The sequence below is a fragment of the Perognathus longimembris genome, chromosome 10 (assembly GCF_023159225.1).
Source record: "Perognathus longimembris pacificus isolate PPM17 chromosome 10, ASM2315922v1, whole genome shotgun sequence".
In the NCBI taxonomy this organism is placed as follows: Eukaryota; Metazoa; Chordata; class Mammalia; order Rodentia; family Heteromyidae; genus Perognathus; species Perognathus longimembris.
Genome location: NC_063170.1, coordinates 29,133,610 through 29,149,150, shown reverse-complemented (window position 1 = coordinate 29,149,150; position 15,541 = coordinate 29,133,610). Strand labels below are relative to the sequence as shown.

At 43.9% G+C, this 15,541-nt stretch overlaps 1 protein-coding gene across 1 annotated transcript in view; it reads right to left on the bottom strand.

Annotated features, from left to right (window-relative positions):
• Positions 1 to 941: 941 nt before the first annotated feature.
• Mylk3 (myosin light chain kinase 3) overlaps positions 942 to 15,541 on the bottom strand; it is a 41,494-nt gene continuing 26,894 nt past the window's right edge. Inside the window, exons 4-13 of the mRNA XM_048355683.1 lie at positions 14,984 to 15,441; positions 14,141 to 14,246; positions 13,491 to 13,584; positions 12,848 to 12,957; positions 11,001 to 11,142; positions 10,117 to 10,187; positions 6,081 to 6,209; positions 3,534 to 3,686; positions 1,551 to 1,683; positions 942 to 1,277 (exon numbers count right to left, since the gene is read on the bottom strand). Coding sequence (XP_048211640.1) covers positions 1,218 to 1,277; positions 1,551 to 1,683; positions 3,534 to 3,686; positions 6,081 to 6,209; positions 10,117 to 10,187; positions 11,001 to 11,142; positions 12,848 to 12,957; positions 13,491 to 13,584; positions 14,141 to 14,246; positions 14,984 to 15,441 — 1,456 coding nt within the window. The 3' untranslated portion in view covers positions 942 to 1,217. The remainder of the gene's footprint in view (positions 1,278 to 1,550; positions 1,684 to 3,533; positions 3,687 to 6,080; positions 6,210 to 10,116; positions 10,188 to 11,000; positions 11,143 to 12,847; positions 12,958 to 13,490; positions 13,585 to 14,140; positions 14,247 to 14,983; positions 15,442 to 15,541) is intronic.

The following is a 15,541-nucleotide window of genomic DNA, read 5'->3' as shown; positions in this document are numbered from 1 at the left end:
TGGAGATGAGAGGGAAGAAATGGGAAAGAATGAGGGAACAGATGATATTATGCAAAAGGAAATGTACTTATTACCAGGCATATGTAAAGGTAATCCTGCTGTAAAACAACAATAAAGTAAATCAGAAAAAAAAAATGACAAATACAGCAGGAAAGCAGCTTTCCTTTATTGCTTTGTAATGTATCTTCACAGTCATTTTTCCTCCAAAATCTGGACACCATTATTCTATCTGTCTTCCACATATTGTATATCATAGATTTTCATAGCCAGAAATTCATAAGAAAATAAGGGGTGGGTTCAGGACAGGGTAGGTTTAAGAGAGAAGGTAAAGAGTTACAAGACACACAATGCTCAGACCTTAACCATGATTGTTGACATATTTCAAATTTTGAAGCAATACTAAAGAATACACATTGATGCTGACTTTTGTTTTTGACTTCACTATGTAGTCCAGGCTGGACTTAAACCTGGGCCTCTTGCCTCAGCCTCCCAAATGCTTAGCTGATGGTGATTTTTTTTTTTTTTTTTTTTTTTTTTTTTGCCAGTCCTAGAGCTTGGACTCAGGGCCTGAGGACTGTCCCTGGCTTCTTTTTACTCAAGGCTAGCACTCTACTCCTTGAGCCACAGCGCCACTTCTGGCCTTTTCTGTTTATGTAGTGTTGAGGAATCAAACCCAGGGCTTCATGCATGCTAGGCAAGCACTCTACCACTAAGCCATATTCCCAGCCCCTGATGGTGATTTTTAAAGGGAACATAGTGAAAACTACTTTGAGAATCACTGTCCTAAATCCCTGTAGTTGGACACTAGGGCAGGGTGGGAAAAGATTTATTCAGCCCTAGGTAAATCAAAATGCTAGCAATTCTTTACTATTACTGAATAGTATAACAGCTTAGAACTTGAGTTTGACATTTGAAAATGGAATATTTTCTAATGACCTTAACCGTGACTACAATTATTACCAATCAGAGATACTTGAAAAGAAAACACAGCATTACAAATTTAGCAATCTTCCAAAGCAGAAAGAGCTCTTTTATAACCACTTTTCATGCATAACAAAGACAACATAACTGGAGGAGGGAAGATTATTGTTTTGTTTTCTTTATAAAATAAGAGGAGTCAATCATAATAAAGGCCAGATTATTTCAATTTGTTAGTCATCTCTTTACATCGCCACTGGCCTCAATAATTTCAGTCACTGTAGTAGCCGAGAAGAAGATTAAGAACAAGCTGGAAATTTCTTTAACCTGCTGGCAGCTGTCACCACGTAGAAATGTTTCTTGAGAAAAGACAAGATAAAAAGAAAGGCATGTTTTAGACCAAGTACTTTAAAAAGAAACTGGTGCTTTGAGTGGCTATCCACAGTTTGTTTAAAACTGATAAAGTAGATAACAAGTACCTGAAATGATTGTAATACAATAGTCACATAACCAGAAAGGGCATGTTTGGAATATGGGTGAGTTAAGATAATAAGTTACTTTGCTCTTTTCACACGAGAGAATAAGCAAATCTTAGCTCCAATTCTGTCTTTGCTGAAAGAAAAACAAAATACCTTCCATTTTCTCTGGGCCATGTATTTCTGCAACAATAGTTGGGATTTGAGACAAACATTGAATTTTGAGGCTTTGGCAGGCAAATTATTCAACCACTCATGTTTCAGGCACTGTGTGGCACTCATTCTGCAGCTGTGAATGAAATCAAACAGCAGTTGAAACTTTTAAGTTTGTTTTTTCTAGCAATACAACACCATTCCATTGGGAAGGAAGCCTGAGTCAGTGGAATAGATTGATCGTTAAGATTCATGCTACACAACAAAAGGACTTGTCTAAACTTCCTGTCCTTAGTCATCAGCAAAATATGAGTACTGAGTAACCCCTTACCGCTTTTATATTCGTTAAATATAATCCGCCAATCATGTATGCCCGAGTTAGCTTGACTTAAATGCTAACCAATCCTGTAACATTTCCTTAAAGTTGTTTTGTTTAATGCTATAAAACCTGAGCTGAATCAATGTTCAGGGCCTCCTAGCATCACCGGTTACAAGGTGCGTGGAGAACTGAGCTCGAGCTTGCAATAAAGACTCCTTCTGCATTTGCATTGGTGTGGGTCTCTGGTGGTCTTTGTGGGGGTCTGGAAACTAAGCTTAATAAGGCAGAAACTCCAGCTTCCCTGAGGATCTCCCTCCCTCCCTCTTCCTCCTCCTCTTCCTCCTCCTCCCCCTCCTCCTCCTCCTCTTCCCTCTCCCTCTCCCTCTCCCTCTCCCTCTCCCTCTCCCTCTCCCTGTCCCTCTCCCTCCCTCCCTCCTCCAGTCCTGGGGCTTGAACTCAGGACCAGGGAGCTGTCCCTTAGCATTTTTAAAAATAATTTAATTTTTTTTATTTTCTTGTCAGTCATGAGGTTTGAACTTAGGGCCTGGGCCTTGTCCTGAGCTCTTTCGCTTGTGGCTAGTGTTCTACCACTTGAAGTCACAGCTCTACTTCCAGTTTTCTGGTGGTTAATTGGAGATAAGAATCTCATGGACTTTCCTGCCTGGGTTGGCTTTAAACCATAATCCTCAGATCTCAGCCACCTGAGTAGAATTTCAGGCATGAGCCACTAGCATCCAGCTTTTCTTGACTGTTTTACTCTTAAATTGGTACTGTACATATGAGCCCCACTTCCACTTCTGCCTTTTTTTTTGTCAGTCCTGGGGGCTTGAACTCAGGGCCTGAGCACTGTCCCTGGCTTCTTTTTGCTCAAGGCTAGCACTCTACCACTTGAGCCACAGCACCCCTCCTGACTTTTTGTATATATGTGGTGCTGATACGAGGCAAGCGCTCTACCACTAGGCCTTTTTGCTGGTTAATTGAAGAGAAGAGTCTCCCCCAGCTGGCTTCAAATTGTGATCCTCAGATGTCTGCCTCCTGTGTAGCTAGAATTAAAAGTATGAGCCACCAGTGCCCCTCTTAAGATTGCTCTTAAGAAGCAAAAGATGAGGGTAGGAATGGGAGCGAGGGAAACAAGGGAGAACAATGGAAGGGGTGACACTGACCATGATGCACTGTACTCATAACTTGACTTATGGAATTGTTACCTCCTTGTACAACTACTTTAATAGTGATACTTTGAGAGGGTACAGGGGCACAGGAATGGAGGGACAACAGGTGAACAAATGCAGCTATGGTACTCCCTAGATATTATGTTGAAAATGAACTATACAACTTGTAGGTAAGAACAGAAGGGAAGAACTGGGAAGGAGGGAGGGAAGGGGTGACACTGATCAAAAAGAAATGTACTACTCATTATCTGGCTTATGTAACTGTAACCCCCTTGTACATAACCTTTATAATAACGATAAAAATTTTAAACTAAGATTTTTTTTAAAAGAAGCTAAAGAACAGGATGCTTGAAAGACATTTGTTTCCAAAACCAGGCACTGGTGGCTCTTGCCTGTAATCCTAACTATTCAGGGACTGAGATCTTAGGGTCACAGTTTGAAGCCAGCCTGGTCAAAATCCCATTAGAACAGCTCATGAGAGACAAACAATAAAGGTACCTTTTCTCCTTGACCAACAATCGTGAAACAAAGTCTTTGGCCTCCTCTGACAACCCTTCAAAGGTGTCCACGTCAAAATCCCAGCTGCAGTTCACAATGAAATTCATGGTCTCTGTGTCTGTGTCCCCTAGAAATGGGGACAAACCACTGAGCCTACAAAGGAGAGGAAGGACCATCAATACCTAGAAGCCATTTTAGCCAATATCCTTTCACAGATCAGACAGGAAACACAAGGCGCAGGCCTATCTACCCAGAACCATGACGGTTCAAAAAAGAAGCAGTGGAACCACAATTTTAAAATATTTTATTTTATTGGTTATCTCAGAGACAACTAGATTCAATTAGTCAGCAAAGGGAAATTGGATTTACTGGCTGGACATGGGTCAAAGCTTCCCCAATCTGGCATAGCAGATAGGGTGGCCATTATACAAGAAAAATAAGGCAAGAAATAAAATAGTATGTGGGCTTCTAAGAAAATACTCAAGGCAAGTTCACAATCAGTGAGAGAAGAAAAACAGGTCTAGATGCTAGTGGCTAATGTCTGTTAACCTAGCTATTCAAGAGTCTGAGATCTGAGGACTGAAGCCAGCCAGGGAGACAAAAAGGCCTTGAAATGCTTACTTCCAATTAACCAACAACAACAAAGTAAAGGTGTGGCTCAAGTGGTAGAGCATCAGCCTTGAACAAAAAAGGCCAAGAGTACAAGGCCCTGAGTTCAATCTCCAAATACCTTCATGTGTGTGCACACATGTGCACATACACACACATACACACACATCCATGAAGAAAACAGGGAAGCTAGGATAAGAAGTAACAGGTTACATGCTATAGGGTGTCTGGCTCACCCATCCCCTCAGCATAACCCTTTGATACACTCTACCCTCATACCCAACTACCTCAATTTCTTTGCTGGACAGCTTTCTCTATGATTAAAGTTTGCTTTATTCACCGAAAGCACCTGGAAAATATTGTCACCCACGCAACACACACCTGGGATAAACACATAAAATTTAATTAATAAGAGTGTGAGTTGGGGGCTGGGGTTATGGCCTAGTGACAAGAGTGCCTGCCTCATATACATGAGGCCCTGGGTTCGATTCCCCAGCACCACATATACAGAAAATGGCCAGAAGTGGCGCTGTGGCTCAAGTGGCAGAGTGCTAGCCTTGAGCAAAAAGAAGCCAGGGACAGTGCTCAGGCCCTGAGTCCAAGCCCCAGGACTGGCAAAAAAAAAAAAAAAAAAAGAGTGTGAGTTGGGTACTGGTGGCTCACACATATAATCCTAGCTACTTGGGAGGCTGAGATCTGAGGATTGTGGTTCAAAGCCAATCCAGACAGGAAAGTCCATGAGACTCCTATCTCCACTAAACTACCAAAAAAAAAAAAAACAAAAAAGGAGGGGGGGCTGGGAATATGGCCTAATGGTAAAGTGCTCGCCTCATATACATGAAGCTCTGGGTTCGATTCCTCAGCACCACATATATAGAAAAGGCCAGAAGTGGCGCTGTGGCTCAAGTGGCAGAGTGCTAGCCTTGAGCAAAAAAGAAGACAGGGACAGTGCTCAGATCCTGAATTCAAGCCCCAGGACTGGCAAAAAACAAAACCAACAACAACAACCAAAAAAAAAAAAAAAGTAGGGGGGGCTGGGAATGTGGCTTAGTGGTAGAGTGCTTTCCTAGCATGCATGAAGCCCTGGGTTTGATTCCTCAGTATCATATACACAGAAAAGGCCAGAAGTGGTACTGTGGCTCAAGTTGTAGAGTGCTAGCCTTGAACAAAAAAAGTTTCAGGGACAGTGCTCAGGGCCTGAGTTCAAGCCCCAGGACTGGAAAAAAAAAAAAAGCCAGAAGTAGGGCTATTAGCCTTGGGAACAAAAGCTCAGGGGCAGCACCTAAGCCCAGAGTTCAAGCCCCAGGACCAGCAAAAGAGAGAGGGAGAGAAGAGAGAGAGAGAGAGAGAGAGAGAGAGAGAGAGAGAGAGAGAGAGAGAGAGAGAGAGAGAGAGAGAGAGAGAAAGAAGTGGGAATATTGAGCTCATTGCCCCTCATAAAAATAAGTCTGAGAGGTATTTCACAATGGAATCCCAGTCCTCCAGTAGAAATAAACTCTTGACGTTCACAGGTGTCCCTTACTTCTGGGCCATAAAAATATTTGTTAATTTAAGCTATTTTATATGTGATTATCAAAAAAAACTCAGTAGCTCAGTCTGTGACTTAGCTATATATATGCTCCTGAAACCTAAAAAGAGCTTCACCATGAAACAAAGTATTTACACCTTTACTCTGAGGAATATCAACATATATAACTAAACATTTGCTCAACATTAGCCTATTAGTGATCCTAAAGTGATACTTTAGGAGTAGGATCCCTCTGTAAATATGATAGATAGTTGTCTCAGTTACACACCTGTAGCAGAAAGCCTTTCCTTCACATCTCTCTACACTGATCTTTGTGTTCCTGGGAGATGTGTTCAAGTTTCTGCTGCTTCTAAGGCTGCCAAAGTAAAGAGAGTCCCAGCCCACCTCAGTACCAAGCCCCTGGGACTCACAGAATATAGGTGATGACGCCCACACTCCACATGTCTGTGGGGAATGAGACAAACTCATAGTTGACGACTTCTGGGGCCAGGAACTCAGGAGTGCCAAAATTCACCTTCAGCTTTTCCCGAGGCTTGTACCTGGGGAGGAGGGAATGGAGAGTATCATGGAAGCAAGACCTAGACAAGTTGGAGGTATGGGAAGACAGACAATAGTGGCTCACGCCTATATAGTCCTAGCTACTCAGGAGGCTGAGATCTGAAAATTACAGTTCAAAGCCAAACCAAGCAAGAAAGTCTATGAGACATTTATCTTCAATTAGACACTCAAAAAGCTGAAGTGGCTGAAGTGGCTGAAGTGGTAGAGTGCCAGCCTTGAGCAAAAAAGCTAAGGCACAGTGCTTAGGCCCTAAGTTCAAGACCCACAACAGGCACACAAAAAAGTCTGGGAGAAACCAGAGGAAAGCAAAGGAAGGGTGACATTGTCCAAAAAAAGAAATGTATTCATTACCAGACTTACAAAATGGTAATCTCTCTGTATAACACCTTAATATTAACAATAATAACTCAGGAGGCTGAGATCTGAGGATCCTGGTTCAAAGCCAGCCCAGGCAGGAAAGGCTGTGAGGCTCTAATCTCCCATTAACTACTCAGAAAAAGCTGGAAGTGGTGCAATGGCTTAAGTGGTAGTACACTAACCTTGAGCAAAAGAAGCTCAAGGACCGCACCTAGGCCCTGAGTTCAAGCCCCCAGGACCAGCAAAAAAATAAATAAATCTGGATGTGGGACTAAAAGCCTGGTAGGAAGGGACAGTCCCCACCTTTCCTGTCAGACATGCCTGGGCCTCACATCCACTTGTCACATGTCATCTCCTGGGAATAATCAAACCTGTAAGCCCAAAACTTCAGGTTTTCCTAGTGAGATCCAAAAACCACAGCTCTCCACACATGCATGACTGAAGAGGACAGCACACTAATATCACTCGTGTGTGTGTGTGTGTGTGTGTGTGTGTGTGTGTGTGTGTGTCTGTACATACATAATGTTCTGGGATCTAAACTCAGTTTCTCACACTCTTCCTTAACTTTTTCAGGCCTGCCATTTTCTACCACTTGAGCCACACCTCTACTTCTACCTTTTTGCTGGTTGGTTAATTGCAAATTAGAATCTCGTAGACTTTTCTGCCTGTGCTAGCTTAAAAGTGTGCTCCTCAGCTCTCAGTCTCTCCTGAGTAGCAGGGATTACAGGCGTGTGTCATTAATGCTCAGCTTTGTTTCTTTTAATAGGTTTTATTAGTTCTTTTGGAGGTGGGGCTGGGAGAAGTATGAAAATTTGAATCCAAGGTTTCTTGCTTCCTAGGCTGGTGTTCTACTGTTGAACCATGCCCCTAGCTTACCAATATATCTTACTTGCTATGAACCCATAGGAACAAATACAAACAAAAAGCTACTGGGTAGCTACTGTTCAGTTGCATGTACAATGTGGCTGGAGGAATGACAAAGTCAGCAAAAGAGGAAAAGATGTTGATCATCACTGATCATTAGGGAACTGCGTTCAAAACTCATACTGTGCCCAGCGCTTCATACTTGTCCTAGATACCCAAAGGCTAAAATCCATAGGATCAAGGTTCAAAACCAGTCCCAGGAGAAAAATTTGCTCAACTCCATCTCCAAATTAACTAGCAAAAAGTCAGGTTGGAGGCATGGTTCTGTGGTTTGAGTGCCATCTTGAGTAAGCTTGAGGCCCCGAGTCCAAACCCCAGTACCTCTGAAAACAAAAACAAAAACCAAACCCACAATGTGGTACCACTTGACACCTAGATAAGCAACTGCATTTTTTTGCCTCTTGGATTTTTTTGTTTGCCACCCCTGGGGCACTATTTATGAGCTTTTTTGCTCAAGGCCAGTCAGTGTTGTACCACTTGAGTTACAGCTCCACGTCTGGCTTTTTTGGTAGTAGAGGCTCATGAACTTTCCTGCCCAAGATGGCTTTGAAACATAATCCTTATATGTCAGCCTCCTGAATAGACAGGATTATAGGAGTAAGCCACCAGCACTTAGCAGTAATTGCTTTTTTTTTTTTTTTTTTTTTGCCAGTCCTGGGGCTTGATCTTAGGACCTGGGAACTGCTCTTCAGCTTTTCTGCTCAAGGTTGGTGCTCTACACATGAGACACAATTCCACTTCTGGCTCTTTGCTGGTTAAGGAGTCTCACAGACTTCTCCTACCCAGGGTTGCTTCAAATTGTGCTCTTCAGATCTCAGCCTTCTGAGTAGCTAGGAGGATTATAGACAGGCATGAGCCACAAGCACCCAGCCCAGATTACTTTTTACTCTGAATTCCTAGTGTACTACTGTAAAGACTCATGTGTCAATTGTTAATCTAGCATTTGTGAATATAATGTACATTCCATTATATACATTCTCAGTGAAAACAACACTGTCCCATAGGGGAGGGAAACTAGCTTGGGGAGGCAAAAATAACTTAGCGATTATGATGGTTTATAGCTTTCCAAAGGACAATGCTACAAATGCACAGACAATGCAACTGTGGCATTAAATTTCATGGAGTCGAGAGACCAAAAGGCTAGGAGGAAAAACCAAAAAAGGTGCCCAATGCAGGGACAGGTAGCAATGGTGAAAACACTGCGAAACACTGTTCAGGTATGTAAGACATGCAGGTGTGTAGCATTAATCTCAATATTAAAAGACACTATTTGAGGAAAATATAAAACAACTTTTTTATGTTGTGGATTGAATGTAATTTTTAGGCATTTGGGTTGGGAGAAAGAAAATAGAAGCCACTGTGTATGGGAACACCCATACTGTGTTGGAGATGATACAAATTTCCTTTTGCTTCATGTGGGACAGTGAAGACCCATCTCTTACTCTGCTATAGGGAACATTTGTCACTTCAACAGAGGAGAAGTTATTCAAGAGCGGACATTGTGGCTTAGAATGGCATGTGGCAGATATAGACAACCAAAAACTAGTCTCACGTCAGCAGCTCTGCTTCCACAGGTCAGAGCTCTACTATCCCCAACTTGTGCATGAAGTGGAGAACACCCTAAGGCTCATAACAAAGACCACTTCTTTGGGAGAAACAGACATCAAATGACAGAAAAATTAGGTATGGCAGCTCACACCTGGAATTCCAGCACTTGAGAAGCTGAGGCAGAATAATCTGTTCCAAGCCAGCCTCAACTACATATAAAGCACATGCAAAAAAAAAAAAAACTTTAGGAAAAATTGAGGACTCAGCTACACTATGAAGACCTACCCAGAAAATGTGTGGTTCCCAGAAAAAAAAAGTCACTCTTGGCGGAAACCAAGTTCTAGACAAAACCATAACTATGGTACAATTATAAATAAATCTTAGTTAATATCTCTATAGACTGAAGTATGAATTGTGGAAACTTGAAGGATGGATGGAAGGAAACTTGGAGGATGGGAGGCACCCTCCTAATGCCAAGAAACCTGCAACATTGTTGAGAACCAGGTATGTCTGGCATGGCCAAAATCCTGAAGAGGCTCAGGATTCAGCACACAAATGACTGAATAGGACTGTGCTGTAAAACCAACTGTACTAGGCTTTAAGTCTTTTGAATCATTTTAAAATTTAGTCAGGCATGGTGTTGTTGTATACCTATAATCCAACACTCAGGAGATGGGAGCAGAAAGATCTATAGTTCAAAGACAGGCTGCAACCCTTTATATACATACATACACACATACAGAGAGAGAGAGAGAAAGAGAGAGAGAGAGAAAGAGAAAGAGAGAGAAAGAACTCAACTTTATAGCACAAGATCCTGAGCCCTCTTTGACCATCACTTCCTCTTCCCTCAGCTGGCTCAAAGGACCATTAATCCCACAACCCTGTAAGTGCATAGCACAAAGCCACTTCCTACAGTGGGAACAAGGTCTATCTGCAAGTCAAAAGCCACCAGCATCCAAATGTTCACATCCATTCCCAAACTGGAGAACTCACCAATTAACTAGCTCTCTTGAGCTAGAGTCTTTTGGAGTTTTGTCAAAACGTCAGAACCCCCCTTACCTTCTGGCCAGACCAAAGTCAATGATCTTAATTTGGTGTCCAGTCTGATTTACACATAGTATGTTCTCTGGCTAGAAAGAGAAGTTCATTTAGCCAGGTTAAGAACAAAGGAGGCTTGCTTCTCCCACTCTTATTTGTTGATAGACTTTAGTCCCCACTTCCCACAAAAACTAATATAACCTAATTAAAAAACAAAACATTCATTATATATATTTGTGTGTGTGTGTGTATGTGTGCATGAGAGAGAGAGAGAGAGAGAGAGTTGGTGGCATCAAGTTGCTCATAGAGACTGTGCTTGATGAAGTCTGGGGGGGAAGAATTTCCACTGTGTATTTTATATACTTTTATGTTGTTTATATTTACCACCATAAGCATATATTCCCTTTGAACTTTTTTTTTTTTTGAGCGGGGAGGAGTGCCAGTCCTGGGACTTGAACTCAGGACCTACGCAATTTTGCTGAGCTTTTATGTTTAGGCCGGTGCTCCACTTCCAGGTTTTCAATGATTAATTAGCGATAAGAGTCTCATGGACTTTCCTACCCAGGCTGGTTTCAAACTGCAGTCTCAGCCTCCTGAATAGCTAGGATTACAGGCTTGAGCCACCAGCACTTGCTGGCCATTTTGGACTTTTAAAAGACCAATCTTAAAACTATTTTTAAAGAAAAGAAAGGTCATTACACCAGTTAATCTTCAAATAACTCTTCAAATTAAGGCACAATTACCCACATCTTGCAGATGGGAGAGTGGAAGCTAAGAAAGGTGGCAAGACTGGCCTCACAACTCCAGAGCTGGAAAATAGAAAGTCAGAGCTGACTTGACAGAGAGCTCAATGGTGAGCCTGAGAAGCTCAGGAACCACCTGCCACATCCCAGGGAAGAATTTACCTTGAGGTCCAGATGCAGGATATAGTGTTGGTGGAGAAAATGTACACCCTCACAGATCTGCTTGGTGAACAAGACCACATCCAGTTCTGTCAAGTGGTACTTCTCATCTGTGATCCGGTCGAAAAGTTCACCTCCATCCACACTGCCAGATAAAAAGGGAGAAGTAAGCACCAAGCTGAGCAAAGCTCTCCTAGGACTTCTCCATTCTTTCCACCAGGGCCCAAGGAGGCCAGTCTAAGTTAACCCAATGCTGATTATATCTTATGGATCACTGGTGTTTCATTGGAACTTTTGCTCTGGCCTATTCCCAGGATGATTTTCTATGCTGATAATTCACACTCTAAATTAGAATAGTAAAATCATCTGTGTATAGAAGCCAACCACATGCACCCAAGTAACAGGAAGCCTAAATGGGCAGATTATATCACACATCAGACACATTTTTTTGTAAGCATACAGTCCTTACTGTATCCTTACCCCCACCTTAAGTCTTCGGCCCCTCCTACTAGCCCCCAACTCCACCCAGCCTCCTTGCCCTAGAGCTCCCACCAGGACAGTTGGACATTCCCACTCTCCACCAGACCTACCTGCCTCCTCTCTAGTCCCAGGTTTACCACTTGGATAAGGTACAGACTCCATATTGCTCCCTCTTCAGTGGGAGATAGGGACCCACTAATAAACCTTCTTATAAACCTTCTTCTCTTGTTCATGACTGTATCTGTGTGGTCCCCTGGGATGGCTGGGACAGATTCTTACTCTTTTATTTTTCTGCTTCTGATGAAGACAGGCATAGCTAATGTTTTGCTTTCCTTAGCCTTGCCAGAAGGAAAACAGCAATACAAATACAAACATGAACATCCAATCCATGGCTGCCATGACAACCATTAGATGAGAATGGTGGAGATTTGTGGACAGGTTGGACTATCTGCTGTAAGTTCCAACATACCATTTTCAGCCAGAAATGCAAGGCCAGGCCAGGTGCTGTGGCTCATGCCTCTACTCCTAACTACTTAGGTGGCTGATATCTGAGGATAACAGTTTGAAGACAGCCCAGACAAGAAAGTCCATGAGGGCCGGGAATATGGGCTAGTGGCAAGAGTGCTTGCCTCATATACATGAAGCCCTAGGTTCAATTCCTCAGCACCACATATATAGAAAAGACCAGAAGTGGCACTGTGGCTCAAGTGGCAGAGTGCTAGCCTTGAGCAAAAAGAAGCTAGGGACAGTGCTCAAGCCCTGAGTCCAAGCCCCAGAACATGGAAAAAAAAAAAAAAAAAGAAGAAGAAGTCCATGAGATTCTTATCTTCAAATAACTAGGAAAAAGTCAAAATGAAGCTGTGGCTCTAGTAGTAGAGTGCTAGCTAACCTTGAGCAAAAAAGCTCAGGAACAGTGCCCAGGTCCTGTGGTTAAACTCCAGGACACACACACACACACACACACACACACACACACACACACACACACACCACACTTAGATCCTTTATATATTTTTAAAAGCCAGATATGTAGATATTCCTATTTTTATTATCTAAATTTCCCAGTTTCTAACTGTTAAAACTCATTCAAACTCATTAAAATTGTTTAGGCTATACCATTGTAATATCTGCAGTACAATTAGACTCAGGGCCACAGCTCTGTGGCAGAACGGATTTTTCCTCTTTCTTCTACTTGGCATTCAACAGTCAAGCCAGAGAAAAGGTGATGGCAGGGCTATTGATGTCTCTCACTCTTTCTCACCCTCAGTGAGTGAAGCAGAAAGAAAGAATTTTCTTAGAATAAAGACTGGTAGCCCCAGCCTTTATTCCAACCTGAGAAATAGCTGTTGCCCCACCTCTGAGACACTCACTACTCCATGATGAGAGTGAAGTTGTTCTTGCTCTCAAAGGCATCATAGAGCTGGATCAGGTTCATGTGGCTGAGCTGGTTCATGATGCTGATCTCGTTCTTCACAACCTCCTTGTGGAACCAGAGGAGAAAGCAGTTTCCAAGCAAACACATCAGGAAGAGAAGTCAGCTGCACTTCCAAGACAGGCAGATGCGCATGTGTACACACACACACACACACACACACACACACACACACACACACACACAGAATCTTTCTTCAATGTTCCTCTGTCACAGCAGGGATTCACCATCCAAACCATACTATTTTAACAGTAAGGACTTAGCTTAATCCACTCATTTCACAGATAAAGACCTGAGGCCCAAAAAAGTAAAGGCCTGTCAACCAACGTCATGCCAGCACCTCAGCAGGCCACTCCAGGACTCTGCAATGCACTGATATGAAGGTGTGGACCGAAGAGTATGAAGCAACTTGCTGAGTGAAGGGTGAGAGTGAAAAAGAGGCAGGAGAGGCAATAGGGCCCCACTCAGCATGGGGTTTGGGACTGGAACAGCCTAGGACAGTGGGGAGGGGAGCTGTGGAGGAGTGAAGGAGTCCTGAGTTTGGCATGAAGGGCTTGGCCGGCCCAGGGCAGGCATCTCACCCGGTCCTTGGCACTCTTCACTTTGATGATCTTGGCTGCCAGTGGGAGGCCTGTGGACCTCTCAGTGCACCTGTGGACCTGGCCAAACCGACCCCTACAGAGACACAGGGAGGCACAGCAGGCTGAGAAAGCAGGAAGCTCACCTTTGCATGGTGGTTCTCCTACCTCCTCTTACACACACACACACACACACACACACACACACACACACACACACACGGACCACACTGTACCTCATAATATGTCCTAAGCATCATTCTCACATTATATGGGCTTTTCTGAAATCTAGAAATTTTCTGGACTATGTGATGGTCTACTGTAAAGTCTAAGGAAAACCATTTTCCCCTTACCATATAGGCTAGTCTGCCCTCCCCAACCCTACCTCCACACTCTGTACACTATCCTGTGCCCTAGAGAACGCCAAGCTGCCCTCTTATGTTAGCTCTCCTGCCCTTCCCTCCCTCGCATGGTGGTTACACTCTAGGAATATCCACAGCTGATTCCCTGGGGGTTCTCTCCATCCATGGTGTGTGGGACATCCCAGGCCAGCCTTTGGCTCAGGCAGTGTGCTTCTGAGAGCCACCCAGCAGGGCTTCAGACATTCTCCTGATGGGTCTGTCCTGATGCTCCCACTCCCAGCTCTCACCTACCCTCCCAAGACTTCATGGTGGCACACTGTGTAGCCTGCCGAGACGGAGGTCTCCTTGACACATACCACCCGGTGCTCAAAAGGGGCAGGTGGGGCTGGGCTGTCATCTGTCAGGAAACAGCAAGGGATCTGTGAGCTCTCTACATGCAGCCCCCCATTACAGAGTCAGCTTCACATGGATTACCAGGTGACAAGCCTTTTGCCCTGCCTACAACCCTTTCACAAGGGTTGCAGCCATCCATTGGCAAAAGAGGAAACTGAGTCTCAGAGAAGAGAGGTGACTAGTTCAAGGTCAGACAGCAAACTAGTGACAGGATTAGAACCTAGTCACCTTTTCACTAGAAAAATAGAAAGCAGCAAGAGTGCTGTGAGAAGTAGATGCACTACTTTCTGTCCTCTTACCCTTGGCTTTTGGGTAGCACTCTACAACTAGGCCATATTCCCAGCCCCGACAGTGGCTATATAAAACCAACTATGGTTTTCTTTTATCTTCCTTTCCTTTCCCTTTTCTTCCTTTTTGCTGAGCTGGAGAATAACCACACCCTGTTTTTACTTTTTAACAGGACCCTCCTATTTCAGTGGAACATCAATGCTCAGGCAGGCAGGTAGCTATGAGAAATCAACCCAACAGGGCCACATGGGTTCCCTCATCTCAATCGGCACCCCTGATCAGATTTCAACCCTCTACCTTTCTGTGCCTTGGTCTCCATCCCTAGGATGTATTGTTCTTCAGTCTTAAACTCCTACAGACCAACATTATCTAACCCTGAGAGCATCAGGAAGGTACAGCCTTCCATTCCATTCACCAAAGAGTATGTGTCAAGCTGGCAACAGCTTCACTTACCCAGAACCATGCCCCCAGCCTCAGCACCTGGGTACATCTTTCCTCCAGCTTCGGCTCTCCCAGAGTCCCTTGCTCCACAGTCTTCAGTCTCACGGGATCCTGTTCCTGGACCTTTGTCCTGCTGCAGGTCTGGGGTCTCGTCAGCAGCATCTTCCTTCTTCCTTTGGGCCAAGCTTGGCCCCATGGCAGGCTCAGACCCAACTCTTTGCTTTTCCTCCACATTTGCTCCCCCATTACCATCTGTCTTATGCAATGGGGGAAACTCTCCAGTCCCTTTGGAGGCCTGTTCTTCCGATTCATCCCCTGGGGCTTCAGGGTAGCACCTGGGCCCAGGTAGATCCTTCTCACCTGAAGTAACAGCTGCTGGAGCCCCTGAAGGGGGAGTGGGTCTGAGGCTGCCCCGACGTGTAATAAGCAGCTTGCTGGATGTATCCATCTCTTGCACATGCATGGAAATCCTGGGCAGAGAGAAAAAAAAAATGGCCCTAAGGATAAAAGCAAGGACTCTGAAGTAAGAACAAACCTGGGTTCAAAGTTATACTGCTGGCATTCTCTAAC